General features: G+C 43.7%; 1 protein-coding gene across 2 annotated transcripts; it reads left to right on the top strand.

Moving 5' to 3' along the window:
- Positions 1-24: 24 nt before the first annotated feature.
- On the top strand, positions 25-13,838 carry ZCCHC8 (zinc finger CCHC-type containing 8). 2 transcript variants are annotated; one of them, XM_074554145.1, is made up of 14 exons: positions 25-249; positions 1,041-1,081; positions 1,681-1,755; positions 2,237-2,342; positions 2,966-3,043; positions 3,342-3,445; positions 4,712-4,777; positions 5,727-5,790; positions 5,903-6,045; positions 6,719-6,861; positions 9,719-9,834; positions 10,523-10,606; positions 11,067-11,181; positions 12,364-13,838. In XM_074554145.1, exons 1-14 carry the CDS (start codon positions 79-81, stop codon positions 13,137-13,139), a joined length of 2,082 nt encoding a protein of 693 aa, XP_074410246.1. In that variant the 5' UTR covers positions 25-78; the 3' UTR covers positions 13,140-13,838. The 2 variants fall into 2 exon arrangements, with proteins under 2 accessions (XP_074410246.1, XP_074410247.1); XM_074554146.1 differs by having other exon boundaries at positions 26-249; positions 5,730-5,790.

Genomic DNA, 13,838 nt, shown 5'->3' with positions numbered 1-13,838 from the left:
GCGACATTCATAGTCCCGCCTGTCCCGCGTTTCCCACCGCCCTTTGCCCCCCGCCCCGCCCTTCCTGCGGCGGCCAAGATGGCGGCGGAGGTGGACTTCGGGGACCGCGAGCTCTTCGGGCAGCTGGAGGGCGAGCCCGGGCCGCCCTCGCCGCCCGCCCTGGAGGAGCCGGAGCCGGACCCGCTGCTGGAGCTCTACGAGCGGCTGCGCGACCGCGACGAGACGGTGCAGCGGCTGCGGGCGGAGAATATCCTGGCGGGAGCGCAGGGCCCGCGGCGGGGCGGGGGAAGGCGGGCGCGCCGCCGCTGCCGGTTCCCTTCCGGGCCAGCCCGTCCCGGCCCTCAGGGGGCTCCGGCTGCTCCCCGGGCTCTGTGGGAGCGAACCCTCGGTCTCCGCCGGGGCACAGGGGGAGAGGGCTGAGCTGGGCGGGGAGGCGGCTCCTGGTGCTCCCGGGCTCCCTCAGAGCACGTTCTCTCTCCATAGAAACTTTTATCCCAGAGCGGCCGCGCCCGCCCCGGGATGCGGGGCTGGCTGTTGAAACGGCTCTCACTGAATCCCTGCGTTCTACCTTTTAATTCGGCTATAAATAATTACAAATAGCTGAATTGTGACAGGTTCTCTAAAGGGTTTTTGGGTCTGCCGCTGCAGCAGAGTGGAATCTGAAATGTGTCATGATTTAGTGCCCATTTACAAGTACACGTGTACTACCATTACCTTTATTTTGGTGATGATCTCATTCATAATTTCATTTTAAAATAAAATATTATTAGTCTGTTAATATAATCATTGCATGCAATGAATGGCACTATTTGGATTGTCACAGCTAGTCCTCTTTTCATTTGTGGTTTTTTTCTTTTTTCCAATTTATTGTCTTTCTCCAGCAACAGGTGGATTTTTAAATAATCCCCTGTGCAGTGAAAGGGAAGGACCAAAAACCTATTTATTGTTCTGTGAAATTCTTGCTTGGTGTTTTCTTGCTTGCTTTGGGTGTGGGTTTGTGTCTTCCAAAGGAAACCATAGTCCTTAACAATAAGTTACATCAGGAACTTAAAAGGAAGCTGAGAATTCTGACTCGTCCTAGGTATGTTAATGCTGACTTGAAACAGTGCATGAATTATGTAGAGAGAATATATTTATTTGTATATATAAATAGAGTTTATCTAGATAAAAGCTGTCTGTGTTAACAATCTGCCACAGCTGGTTTCCATGTCCCAAACCTTGCTCAGGTCTGGGCTTCTAAAGTGCCATTCCAGTTCCTGAATAGCAGGAACTCAGTTGGTGTTGCTGTAACTTTTATTTATTTGTGTTTATCTGTTTAATGAAACTCACTTGGTCTTCAGGGAAGCAGTTTTAGTATATAAGTTCAGCAGTGAGGAAAAATCACATTCAAATGGGTGAATGAATCTTAGTGAGAAGATTGTATAAGTTTAATAGCAGGAAGAGAATTCTGTTCATACAGAATTAAATATTTCTGTAGTGTGGGGGATGTTTTGTTCTCCTTCCACCTCACACCAACCTTTGCTCAAAAGCATAATTTCTGTTTTAGAGGATAGGGACTTTTAAAAAATACAGATTCTGTGTTGACCAGACCTTCCTCCCTCTGTGGGGCCCAGCCTGAGCTGTGATAAAACTGTGGGCAATATTTACTGTACCCACTGTCTGTGTTCTGTGCTGTTCCAGTGGCATCTCAGTGGAAAACCCCAAAGTTGATGGACCTCTGTTGCAGATTTTATTTATGAACAATGTCATTACTAAGTAAGTATGAAAAAACAACCCTGACAGGAAATGGGGAATTTTTTTGTTTGTTTGGATCTAACAGTGCTGTGCCCAAATCGTAGCTGTAGCTTTTATTCAATAACATATTGAAAGCTTGGAGTGCAGGAAGGATAATGGGCAGGATAACAAGAGTTCTGTCCATTAGCAATATCTGCTTTTACCAAGAAATGAGAGGGAACTTCCAGGAACTGGGAGTGAGTCTGAAGAGCAGCTTGAATTTCAGCAGTGCTGTGGGTAAAATAGAATTTCATCTTTCCCTACCTCTGAGTTGTTTTTTTGCCACACTCAGGTGCTCTCGAATATCAGATTGCATTTGTGTTGGTGGGGGTTGAGAGGGGGGCAGAAAAGAATTGAATTTTCCCATTTTCTGAGTTATTTACTAAATAAGTGCTTAAGAAAAGAGATGTCTGCCCCTTGTTTCAGCCTTGCTCATGTCTCATCTCTCTCTACCTCATCCCAGGCGGTATCATCAAGAAATTGAAGATTTTATTTGTAGTTTAGTTCAAAAATATGAAGAGCAGAAGAAAAGTGAACAAGAAAAATCACACTTGAATGCTAAGCCACAGGTACTTTAAAACTCACATTGTTACAGAATGCTGCTTCTCCATCTCTGTAATGAAAATATTGAAATATTATTGAAATAATAACAGTGACAAAAATCAGATTAAGTAGATGTCACAAATGTTTTATAACTTTGTTCCAAAAAATAGAGAGAAAGGAAAGAATCTTTCTGCCCATGAAAATGCTTCTTGAAAATTCCCTAGTGAAATTTCGGTGAAAGAGAATTGGTTTAAATAATTAAGAGGAAAGCTTAATGTATCATCTTCTGATAGTGTTTGGCCCAGGTATGTATAAGAAAACAGATGAACAACAGAATCTGAACATTTACACTTCTCTTGGTTTAAAATTTTGATTCTTAACGTTCACTTTGAGTGAAAGGGTGGAATGGCACATTTCTCTGTATCTTTCCCTTTTTTGGTGAGAATGAAAAAGTAATTTTGCAGTGTATTTCTCATCAAGAAAGCCTTGGGAAGGATCTGTGTCATTCTCTGGGCTGTGGGGAGCTCCAGGCCTGACATGGACATCTCCATCCTCCATGCACAGAAGCTGAACCCCAATTCTGTGCCTTTTACATCACTAATTCAGGTGGATTTAAATGAATTATTTTTATTTTTGCTTTTCCTGTCAGCCCTCCAGTGTTGTTCTGGAAGAGGACTGTAAAGGAACCAGCTCAAGTTCTGCTAAAAAAGTGAAAGAAGCTTTTAGTGTAAGTTTTTGCCTGTGCTCTTCATTCTCCACATTCAATGTACACTGCCATTCAAATAAGGTCTCCTAGCTGCTGTTATTACACTGATAAATTTAATTTAAATTCAGCCTGTTTGGGCTACACCAGTGCAAAAAAAAAATTATTTGTACACATTTGGGCTTGTATTAATTGTAAATTCTTACAGAATGGGGGAGTAAAAACCTGGAAGTGTTTCAAGCGGTGTAAATTTATAGAAATGCTACCAATCTCACCCAAATACTGACACATTTCTGACAATTCTCTGACTTTTTTTCTGCAGGTTGTAGGAAGTGTTCTGTATTTTACCAATTTTTGTCTCGATAAACTGGGACAGCCTATTTTAAATGAGAATCCACAGCTGACAGAAGGATGGGAAATACCTAAGTATCCTGTTTGCTAAAACACCTTTCTTTTTGCCATGTGTCAAATCCAAAGAATTCCAGTGGGTAAATTGAACTCCAGTTCTCTTCAGTGGATTTTGTGTGTTTCTAGCAAAGCCATGCCAGGCATTATAGATGGGATGATTTAATGGGTCATTAATGGCTTTTTAATTTAAAACAAATAAGGATTTTGGTATCATTGATTTGCTGATTGCTATCCTGAGAGTGAATGCTTTATTCCCATAAATACATCTTGTGAATTTAGGGATTTCCTTGGCCAGTCCCTAATCAGGTTTGGAGTAACAGCTCATTGCAGATTGAATGAGAATTATCCCTCCATAAAATCCGTTCTTTGGGAGAAGAAAATGCTTTGGGAAACTCCAGCCTGCTGTGAAATGCTTTTTTCCAAATGTGGGAGCTAGAGGGGAAGTCTTTTATCAAAATTTAATTAAGGTATGCTCTTAACATGCATCCATTTAAAGTTGGTTCCTTATTAAAGCAAATGTTTGGCTTTTTAAAGCCAATGTTGGAAAAGTGGAATTGAGGGAAATGCTGAAGAAGCTGGGAAATGTTGAAATGTTTTTAGTATTGATGTCTTTGATAACAAAAGAAATTGGACAAGAAATTTCTCAAGGAACATCATCCCCCCTGGCTCCCAGTGTTGCTGGAAAGACCCAGGACAGGAAGCAGTTTCAGAGTTCATTTCTGCAATATCCAGTTTGTAATCAAGGTCATGTCAGTGTTAGAAAATTATTTATATACGAGTATAAATTGCAAATTCAATCTCCCAACCTCTGAGATGAAGGAATTAGATTCCTAATGGAAATTTCTCCTTAAATGCCAATTTAAGTGTGGCTGAAGTGATTCTGAGTGAGATGGTTCATCAGGCACTGGCTTCTAAAGCACCCAGGTCCTGCTCTCAGTGAACCTGTCAGTTTGAAACTCTGTCAAAATGTGGTTTAATAAGATTACTGTGAAACATTTCAGAATTATTATCTGGAAATTTCTACCTGTAAACAAGAGGGTTGTAGTTTTAGCAAGTATTGGATAGAAATTTGTAGGAGGAGACAGCATAAGCTCATCTTAGCAAATAGTTTATAATAAATACCATTTTATAGTTTATACCCAGGACTTCATGTCAAGGACCCATTTGTAATTTAATGCAGATGAGTCAGTGTTCTGTTCAAAGCACTGTTGAGTGTTCATTGGTATTTTAAACAAAATTGAAATTTTGCTTCATCCAGTAGCAGTTCCTTATTGAAATCTAAAGATACCAGCAAGTTTTCAGCCAGATTCTCTCCCTAGATGGACAAGAAATACAAGTAAAACCCAAAAGGTTTGTATTATTCTTAAATGTAAAGTTTTGAGCTGAAAAATTCAGATGCACTCTGTGATTCTTGCCCAGTTAATAAACCCTTGGATATCCTTGAGCAATATTTAAATTTAAATTAAATAAGCCAGAGCTGAGCATTGCAGTCAGTCTTTTTATTGGGTTTCTTTAGGAAGGGCCTAAAATCAGTGTGTGAAAACTTTCTGAATTTTTATACTTAGTTCTTCTGTTTCTTGTCTCTTTAGTGCTTGGTTTGTCATCCTTGCCCTGGTCATGGTTACTGTTCTGTAGAACAATTTCTGATTTATTTGATAGATTTTTAAGACAGACTGATCTGAGAGTTGATGGTGTAGTTTTTCTGGGAGGTCAGAAGTGAAGGAAATTCAGTTTCCAGCTGGAGTTACCTTGGACTTGTGCCACACTTTTTGTCTCCACTTCTGGTTCCCATCCTAATTCAGTAAAACTGAATGCTCGGAAAAGAAATCTTCCTCTAAAATCTTGGTATTTCACCCCAGTAATATTGCAAATGTTTCCTGCTGTGGTGTGAATTTACAAGGGAGATTTAAGTTGAAGCCAGCTGCAGTTCCAGTCCAGTTTTCAGTGCAGTTTCACAAAATGAATTACTTGAAACTGTGGGCCAGGGCTTTCCAAAGAAATAGTTTTGCTCTGCTGTTTGTTTCTGCTGATTCCCAGTATTGTGGAAGGGATCAGACCTCTGGTGATGCCATTTCCTATTTCCCTCTGCCCTTTCCTCATTTCCCACGTTCTCCCTACCACTGTGAAATCAGCAATATTCTCTATTTAAGGACTGATATAAGTTTAAAAGAAGCAGATGACATCATTGATTTTATCTTTCTCAAGTCTAAACCTTCAAATCTGTCGAGAATGAAAACAATTAGGTGTATTTAACATTACAGAGCTGTTTTCAGGTTTAATTATTTGTCCATTTTTCAAGCAGGCCCAAACCTCATTGTTTCAATTGTGGTTCTGAAGACCATCAAATGAAGGAGTGCCCAAAGGTAAAGTCCCCAGGGTTGCACAGACTGCTGCTCTCCAGGCTTTGTGTGGGGTGAAGGACTCATCCACTGTGAGTTGTCCAACTTTAAACTTGCCCATTGTGTTATCTTTAAGCCACGAAATGCAGCTCGTATAAACGAGAAGAGAAAGGAGTTTTTGGAAGCTTGTGGGGATTCGAGCAATCAGAATTTTCAGCAGCGTTACCATGCAGAAGAAGTAGAAGAGAGGTTTGGAAAATTTAAGCCAGGAGTAATTAGGTATCTCTTTCTTTCCATTTGCTTTTCTGGAATACCTCTTCTGCCTTTGGAGTGCCAGATTTTCATTGCTAGAGTTTATTTAGTCCACCTGCTGCTCTTAACTATTATGTTAGAATTTGCTAAATAGAATTTAAATAAATTGTAGAGCTGTCTTTCAAATGAAAACTCACTGCTGTCTTGGCAGTCCTGCCCTTTCTCTAATGCAGGGTGATAAATATTACTCTTTGACTTTTCAAATTGTATTATGTTCCTACTAAAAATGTATTCCAAAGTCTGCAAATTTTGAGATGTGTGTCCCTTCCTCTCTGTTCAAAATGTTCAGAGAAATCATGGTATTGTGTGGCAGTCCCCAAAAAAATCACCAGTAAGTTCAGTGTCAGGGTCGACCCTTGCTGTTGATAGCTGCAGTCAAGGCCATGAGTCAGAAGCAGTAGGTCAAGTGTGTTATTCTTGGTGTAAAATTAATTCTAATAAAAATGTTTAAGCATCTCAGCAAGGCAAAAAGTTCTGTTTAATATCAGAGCTGATTTTCATTTATATCTGGGGTGGAAATGCAGCACACTCTGACCTACAACTCACTGAAAACTCCACAAAACATTCATAACCTTTTTGTCATCGACTTGAGGGATTTTTCTGGGTGACATTTTGTTTTCTGTTTGTTTCCTGGGCTCAGTGAGGTGCTGCAGGATGCCCTGGGTGTGACCGACAGGAGCCTGCCCCCGTTCATTTACCGCATGCGGCAGCTGGGCTACCCCCCGGGCTGGCTCAAGGAGGCCGAGATGGAGCACTCGGGGCTGGCCCTGTACGATGGCAAAGGTGAGAAATGTGGGGCTGGAGCACTCAGGGCTGGGATGGCAAAGGTGAGAAATGTGGGGCTGGAGCACACAGGGCTGACTCTGTACCATGGCAAAGGTGAGAAATGTGGGGCTGGGATGGAGCACTCAGGGCTGGGATGGCAAAGGTGAGAAATGTGGGGATGGAGCACTCGGGGCTGGCTCTGTACCATGGCAAAGGTGAGAAATGTGGGAATGGAGCACTCAGGGCTGGGATGGAGCACTCAGGGCTGGGATGGCAAAGGTGAGAAATGTGGGGATGGAGCACCCAGGGCTGGCTCTGTACGATGGCAAAGGTGAGAAATGTGGGGATGGAGCACCCAGGGCTGGCTCTGTACGATGGCAAAGGTGAGAAATGTGGGGATGGAGCACCCAGGGCTGGGATGGAGCACCCAGGGCTGGGATGGAGCACCCAGGGCTGGGATGGAGCACCCAGGGCTGGGATGGAGCACTCAGGGCTGGGATGGAGCACTCAGGGCTGGGATGGAGCACTCAGGGCTGGGATGGAGCACTCAGGGCTGGGATGGAGCACTCAGGGCTGGGATGGAGCACCCAGGGCTGGGATGGAGCACTCAGGGCTGGCTCTGTATGAGGGCAAAGGTGAGAAATGTGGGGATGGAGCACTCAGGGCTGGGATGGAGCACTTAGGGCTGGCTCTGTGTGATGGCAAAAGTGAGAAATGTGGGGATGGAGCACTCAGGGCTGGGATGGAGCACTCGGGGCTGGGATGGAGCACTCAGGGCATGTGCAATGGCAAAGGTGAGAAATGTGGAGATGGAGCACTCAGGGCTGGCTCTGTGCAATGGCAAAGGTGAGAAATGTGGGGATGGAGCATTTAGGGCTGGGCTGGAGCACTCAGGGCTGGCTCTGTACGATGGCAAAGGTGAGAAATGTGGGACTGGGATGGAGCACTCAGGGCTGGGATGGCAAAGGTGAGAAATGTGGAGCTGGAGCGCTCAGGGCTGGGTCTGTATGATGGAAAAGGTGAGAAATGTGGGGCTGGAGCACTCAGGGCCAAGATGGAGCACTCAGGGCTGGGCTGGAGCACTCAGGGCTGGCTCTGTGCAATGGCAAAGGTGAGAAATATGGGAGTGAAACACTCAGGGCTGGGATGGAGCACTCAGGGCTGACTCTATATGAGGGCAAAGATGAGAAATGTGGGAGTGAAACACTCAGGGCTGGGATGGAGCACTCAGTGCTGGCTCTGTACCATGGCAAAGGTGAGAAATGTGGGGCTGGAGCACCCAGGGCTGGGATGGAGCACCCAGGGCTGGGATGGAGCACCCAGGGCTGGGATGGAGCACTCAGGGCTAGCTCTGTATGATGGCAAAGGTGAGAAATGTGGGGCTGGAGCACTCAGGGCTGGGATGGAGCACTCAGGGCTGGGTCTGTATGATGGAAAAGGTGAGAAATGTGGGGCTGGGATGGAGCACTCAGGGCCAAGATGGAGCACTCAGGGCTGGGATGGCAAAGGTGAGAAATGTGGGACTGGGATGGAGCACTCAGGGCTGGGATGGCAAAGGTGAGAAATGTGGGGCTGGAGCACTCAGGGCTGGCTCTGTGTGATGGCAAAGGTGAGAAATGTGGGGCTGGAGCACCCAGGGCTGGGATGGAGCACTCAGGGCTGGGATGGAGCACTCAGGGCTGGCTCTGTATGAGTGCAAAGGTGAGAAATGTGGGGATGGAGCACTCAGGGCTGGCTCTGTGCAATGGCAAAGGTGAGAAATGTGGGGCTGGAGCACTCAGGGCTGGCTCTGTACGATGGCAAAGGTGAAAAATGTGGGGATGGAGCACTCAGGGCTGGGATGGCAAAGGTGAGAAATGTGGGGCTGGAGCACTCAGGGCTGGCTCTGTGCAATGGAAAAGGTGAGAAATGTGGGGATGGAGCACTCAGGGCTGGGATGGCAAAGGTGAGAAATGTGGGGCTGGAGCACTCAGGGCTGGCTCTGTACGATGGCAAAGGTGAGAAATGTGGGGCTGGGATGGAGCACTCAGGGCTGGGATGGAGCACTCAGGGCTGGGATGGAGCACTCAGGGCTGGCTCTGTGCAATGGCAAAGGTGAGAAATGTGGAGATGGAACACTCAGGGCTGGCTCTGTATGAGGGCAAAGGTGAGCAATTTGAGGCTGGGATGCAGCTTTACCACGAGGCTCTGTGCTGGCTGCATCCTCCTCAGGAGATTATAAATTAACTGTTTTGTAAACTTCATCTTCCTCTTGGAAAAGATACAAATCAATAAAATATTTTTACATGTTTTATTCATATAAAAATACTCCTTTTGTCAGGTGTGTCCTGGTTCAGGGCAAATTTTGGAGAGAATCCCCAAAGGTTCTGCCCCCTTCATTCTCTGGGACAAGTCTTAAAGGTGCAAAGCTTATTGTTCAGCATAAACAGAACAAGACAGCTGGGGATAAAAGCATCATATAGTCAACCTAGGACATGGTTCTTGTCCAGTTTCCTCTCCCTTTTTCTTTTTTCCTGGAAGAAGCAATAGCCCTCAGTAAATTACTGTTACACAGGAACAAAATCACCAGCAACATTTCTTGGAACCCAGCTTCAGTAACTGAGCAGCTTTTTGCTATTGACCATTATTTATGCTGCATCTCAGAGCAGTCCTGATGCCCATTTCTGAGGGTGGCAATGGAACCTGAGGAGCAGCTGTGCAGGAACACCCAGTTACCTTCCTGGGGACATTTCCTGCCTGTGTCTGATGCATTTGGTCACTGTTCTGCCTCTCTGCATTTCAGAACCTTCTATCAATACTTCCATTCCAAGCTCCTGCTCTTAAATCCTGTGGATTTTTCTTAATTAACATCAGTAATAATTCTGTTCCGTTGTAGGTGAAGTTGAAGCAGAAGATGAGGGCTCTCCCAAGCCCAGACGTGTCACTTATGATGTGTCCAAGCTGGTGAATTACCCAGGCTTTAACATCTCCACTCCCAGTGGCATCCCAGATGTGAGTAGCTGCTCTCTGCCTTCTGAATGTGCTGAGGGACAGAAGCTCCTTTTAACCAAGAGTAAATGTTTTGTATCTGCATCTGACAGATTCCCTTTTAAGAGTCTCATCTTTTTAAGCCCTTCATTACATTTGTAATGAATGTGACAACTGATACTTGTCATGATTCTTGTCCTGGGATCTGGCAGTGCTTCTGTGGGCATTATTTCCATTATGAGTTCAATAGTTTGGTGTTTTTTAAGCACAAAACTTCTCACATTCATGGCTTTTTTTTCCCTTGGAATATGAAAATCACTGTCTGTGTTTCCATAATTATAATTTTGATTATGAAAAATTATATCAGTCAGTGCACAACTTCTGCCAAGCTGTGTAACAACTGGAATTAAACAAGTGATAGCAAAGAGCTACATGGTGGGTGCCCTCTGAAGCACAGAGCACACAAGAAATCCCCTGTGGGTGCTGCACTTCCATCTTCAAAAGCATTTTAACCTCCTGTCAGTGAATTCCATCACTGCTCTGAATGCCTGAGCGTTAAAAAGAAGCACTTGTGCATTTGTACCTTTACATTTGCCCATTTAGTGGCCTCCAAATGTGTTTTTTCATTCAGTGTTATTAACTAAAATTCTGTTATTAACCAACCATATGCAACATTATTTCTCTTTTCTCTTTGTTTCTCTTTTTGCTGTAGGAGTGGCAGATGTTTGGTTCCATCCCCATGCAGCCATCTCAACAGAAAGATGTTTTTGCTCACTACCTTTCTAATTATCAGGAGGTGAATATATTTCCTTGTTATTAAAAAAAAAATGTTGTCTTTTAGTTAGTGTAGGTCATGATGATTTCTTGCTTGCATCTTCTTTCTGCACAAGGGGACAGACTTTTTATTAAAGACACTAGTGAGGGTGAAATGCTCATCTGGCTTATCTGTTTTAACAAAAAATGGCTTAATGTTTAAAATTATCTCCATTATTTCACTTAATAGAAGCAGATCCCAGTTGTGCAAAGATTTGTAAGCAGTTTGGAAAAAAATTGCCATGAATTTATAGTTCCAGACTCCCCTAATAAATGAGAAGCTTGGTTTTGGTGGCCATGGCATCCCTCAAATGTCAGTGTTTGCAATCATTGGGGACCCAGTGTGTATAGTTAGAAAATTGCTTTCATTCTCACAGCTGGCAATGTTAATTTGTTCAGTATAATACTGATTCTTTTTGGTTTTGTGGGTCATTTCTCTGCAGCCAAGTCCCAAATCCAGCAGCAAAAGGGCTGCACCTCAGCCCAAGTCTCGTCATTCCAAACGAGCCAGAGAAGACACTGCAGAGGTGGCAGCAGCTGACATGGACCTGGACTCTGGTACAGTCACTCTGATTTTTGCTTTTCCTAGTTCCAGCTTTTATTTCCAAAATTACTTGCTGTGGATTGAAATGTGAGAGTTAAAAGGAGAACTCAATTTTTAGTATTTTGGTGGTGGTTAAAGGCAGTGTTGACAGAAGCAGCAGTGTCCCACTGCAGTGGCATTTGCTGTGATTGTCACTGGGGTTTTTGTATCTTCTGATACCGAGCAGGAAGTTTCAGGTGTGCTCAGAGCAATTGCAATGTTCAGTTAAAAATTCTGATCTTTTTTCTCCAGGACCATCCTAAAGAAACTTCTGTAAAGACCCCCAAATCCCTAAATATTTGGGTGAAATAACATTCCCTAAATATTTGGGTGAAATAACATAATTTTGCAAGCTTACAGCTTCTTAAAAATGAGGCAAACTCAGAAGGATTCAGTGTTAAGTGTTAGAACAGTTGGAGAAGTTTCTGGCTTTCCTTTTGAAATCTGCCATGAGGAATCCTTCAGCGTGTCTCAGTGTGGAATGGGTTTGTTTTTAATACCTTCAAGAGTAAATTTTTTTCCTTGAATGGCTGGCAGAGTTAAAATCTCAAAAAAAAAAGCTGACTTTGATGGATATGAAAACCCTCACAAAGTTTGTTCTGTCTCAGCTGAAAACCAAGGATGAGAAAACATAAATCTGGTAGTTAATCAGTGTTGGAGATTTTTTCAGGGATGGCCTAGAAGGCAGCTGTGAGGAGCAGGTTCTCACAGCCTGCTTCTGTGAACAGCAGAGGTTCTCAGGTTATTTTTAATTACAGGTAAAAGTGGCAAACATGAAGGCCTTGAGAGCCTTGCACATCAGAGTTCTCAGGCAGCTTTCTCATAACAAGTGGATATTCTATCTTTGGCTGTTTTGGGAAAGCAAGAATAATTTTGAGAACCCAAATCTTGGTATTGGAAACATAAGGAGGAGTTGGTGTGTTATCTCTGACCTATTGTGAGCTCAGATTTTGCAATATGCATGAAGTGAATTAACACTGTTATAAAAAGTGCCTGATTGATCAATAAAGTGGAGTCGATGCTGACCAATGCAAGGTGGGTCGTCTGCCCTCCAACTTCAATATATGGCTAACTTCAATAAATCAGAACATTGGCACTTTGAATCTTGTCCTGGTCAGATTTCAGGTTCTAAAAGTTGTCTTTTAATCTCTTTGTAGATCTGGAAGGAGCACAGAGATCTCAAACTCCCAACAGTTTTCAGTTCCAGCCTCCTCTGCCCCCTGGATCTCCATCCATGTCCACTCCCCCCCCTGTGCCCCAAGGGACGCCCCCAGTGACCCCCCCCCAGCCCTCCTCACCCAGGGCTGCCCCAGCCCCCAGTGACAGCCCCCAGCCCAAAATCGTGGACTCAGTGATGGATGAGGACACCCTGACCCTGGAGGAGCTGGAGGAGCAGCAGAGGTTGATCTGGGCAGCGCTGGAGCAGGCAGAGAGCACCAACAGTGACTCTGATATTCCTGTGGACACACCTTTAACTGGCAATTCCCTGACTTCATCACCAGCCAGGAATGAAGCAGATCTGGTTGCAGAAGTCAGGTCACCTGAGAAAGTGATCTCAGTGGAAACAGAGCTTTCTGACATCAGCGAGCAGGTCCCAGAAAATGAACATTCTCTAACCAGTCCCAACCTAGAGGACAGTTTGCTTGACTTGAAGGAAAATCCTGATCCTGCAGTTTCTGAGGGCCTGCTGGATGACACCCTGCCTGCTGCCCCCCCTGAGGTCAACGAGGGGGAAAACACAGCTGGTAATAAAGTGCCCACAAGCACTGGATCAGCTGTGAAAAAATCTGGACTTGTTCCTGACATGAGCAAGTTTGCTGAAGGCATCACACCATTTGAGTTTGAAAACATGGCAGAATCAACTGGGGTCTATCTACGGATAAGAAGCCTGTTAAAAAATTCCCCAAGAAACCAGCAAAAGAAAAAGACTTAAATCTTAATTGGTCTTTAGTTTTGTTATATCCAAATCCCTTCTGTTTCCCCAGCAGTTTTACAAACTCAGATAACCTCCCTCATCTTATGGGAAAGAGAAAATCTTGACAAATGCAGGTCTGCCCTGTTCTTCCTTGGTGCTGAAGTCAGTGCAGGTTTCCATCTTGACCAGGATCACCAATTCTGAAATTCTGCAAATGCAGAATTTTCCCAAATTGCAAGCTCCCACTAAGGAATAACAGGACTGATGATTTGTTAAGACCATTTTATTTGCCAATACTCAAGACTCTAAAATGCAGAGTTTGTGGTTTGGTGTTCATTATTTTGGCTAAGATTTATATTGTCCTTGAGTTTCAGGTGGATTGGTGATTTTTTTAATATCTGTCCTTTGTACAATAATCTATACTTTATACATTTTGCTAATTATCCTGTAGATAAGTTTAATATATTCTGAATGTTTTTAAAAAGGTCTGATGTCAAGATTTCCCACATCAAAGTCCTGGCAATTGGAAGAAAATAATTGGGGATTACAATGCTATTTTCACCATTTCAAGTATTTTTATAAATTATTTATGTGGGTCTGTTTTAATTGCCACTGTATCTTTTGTAGCATTGTCCTTCATGTAAACTTGCTGTACAGACATGTTCGTGGTTGTCTACAGAGGTTTAATAAATGAGCTTTTAGCTAAAGAGCTTTTAA

The sequence above is a fragment of the Zonotrichia albicollis genome, chromosome 18 (assembly GCF_047830755.1).
Source record: "Zonotrichia albicollis isolate bZonAlb1 chromosome 18, bZonAlb1.hap1, whole genome shotgun sequence".
Taxonomy (NCBI): domain Eukaryota; kingdom Metazoa; phylum Chordata; class Aves; order Passeriformes; family Passerellidae; genus Zonotrichia; species Zonotrichia albicollis.
Note: the sequence above shows the minus strand (reverse complement) of the source record. Positions and strands in the feature narration are given on the sequence as shown.

Coding starts and splice junctions, on each gene's coding strand:
- ZCCHC8 (XM_074554145.1), top strand. CDS start 79: ATGGCGGCGGAGGTGGACTTCGGGGACCGCGAGCTCTTCGGGCAGCTG. Junction 6,046..6,718: donor TTTAAGCCAGGAGTAATTAG/GTATCTCTTTCT, acceptor TCCTGGGCTCAG/TGAGGTGCTGCAGGATGCCC. Junction 10,607..11,066: donor ACCTTTCTAATTATCAGGAG/GTGAATATATTT, acceptor ATTTCTCTGCAG/CCAAGTCCCAAATCCAGCAG.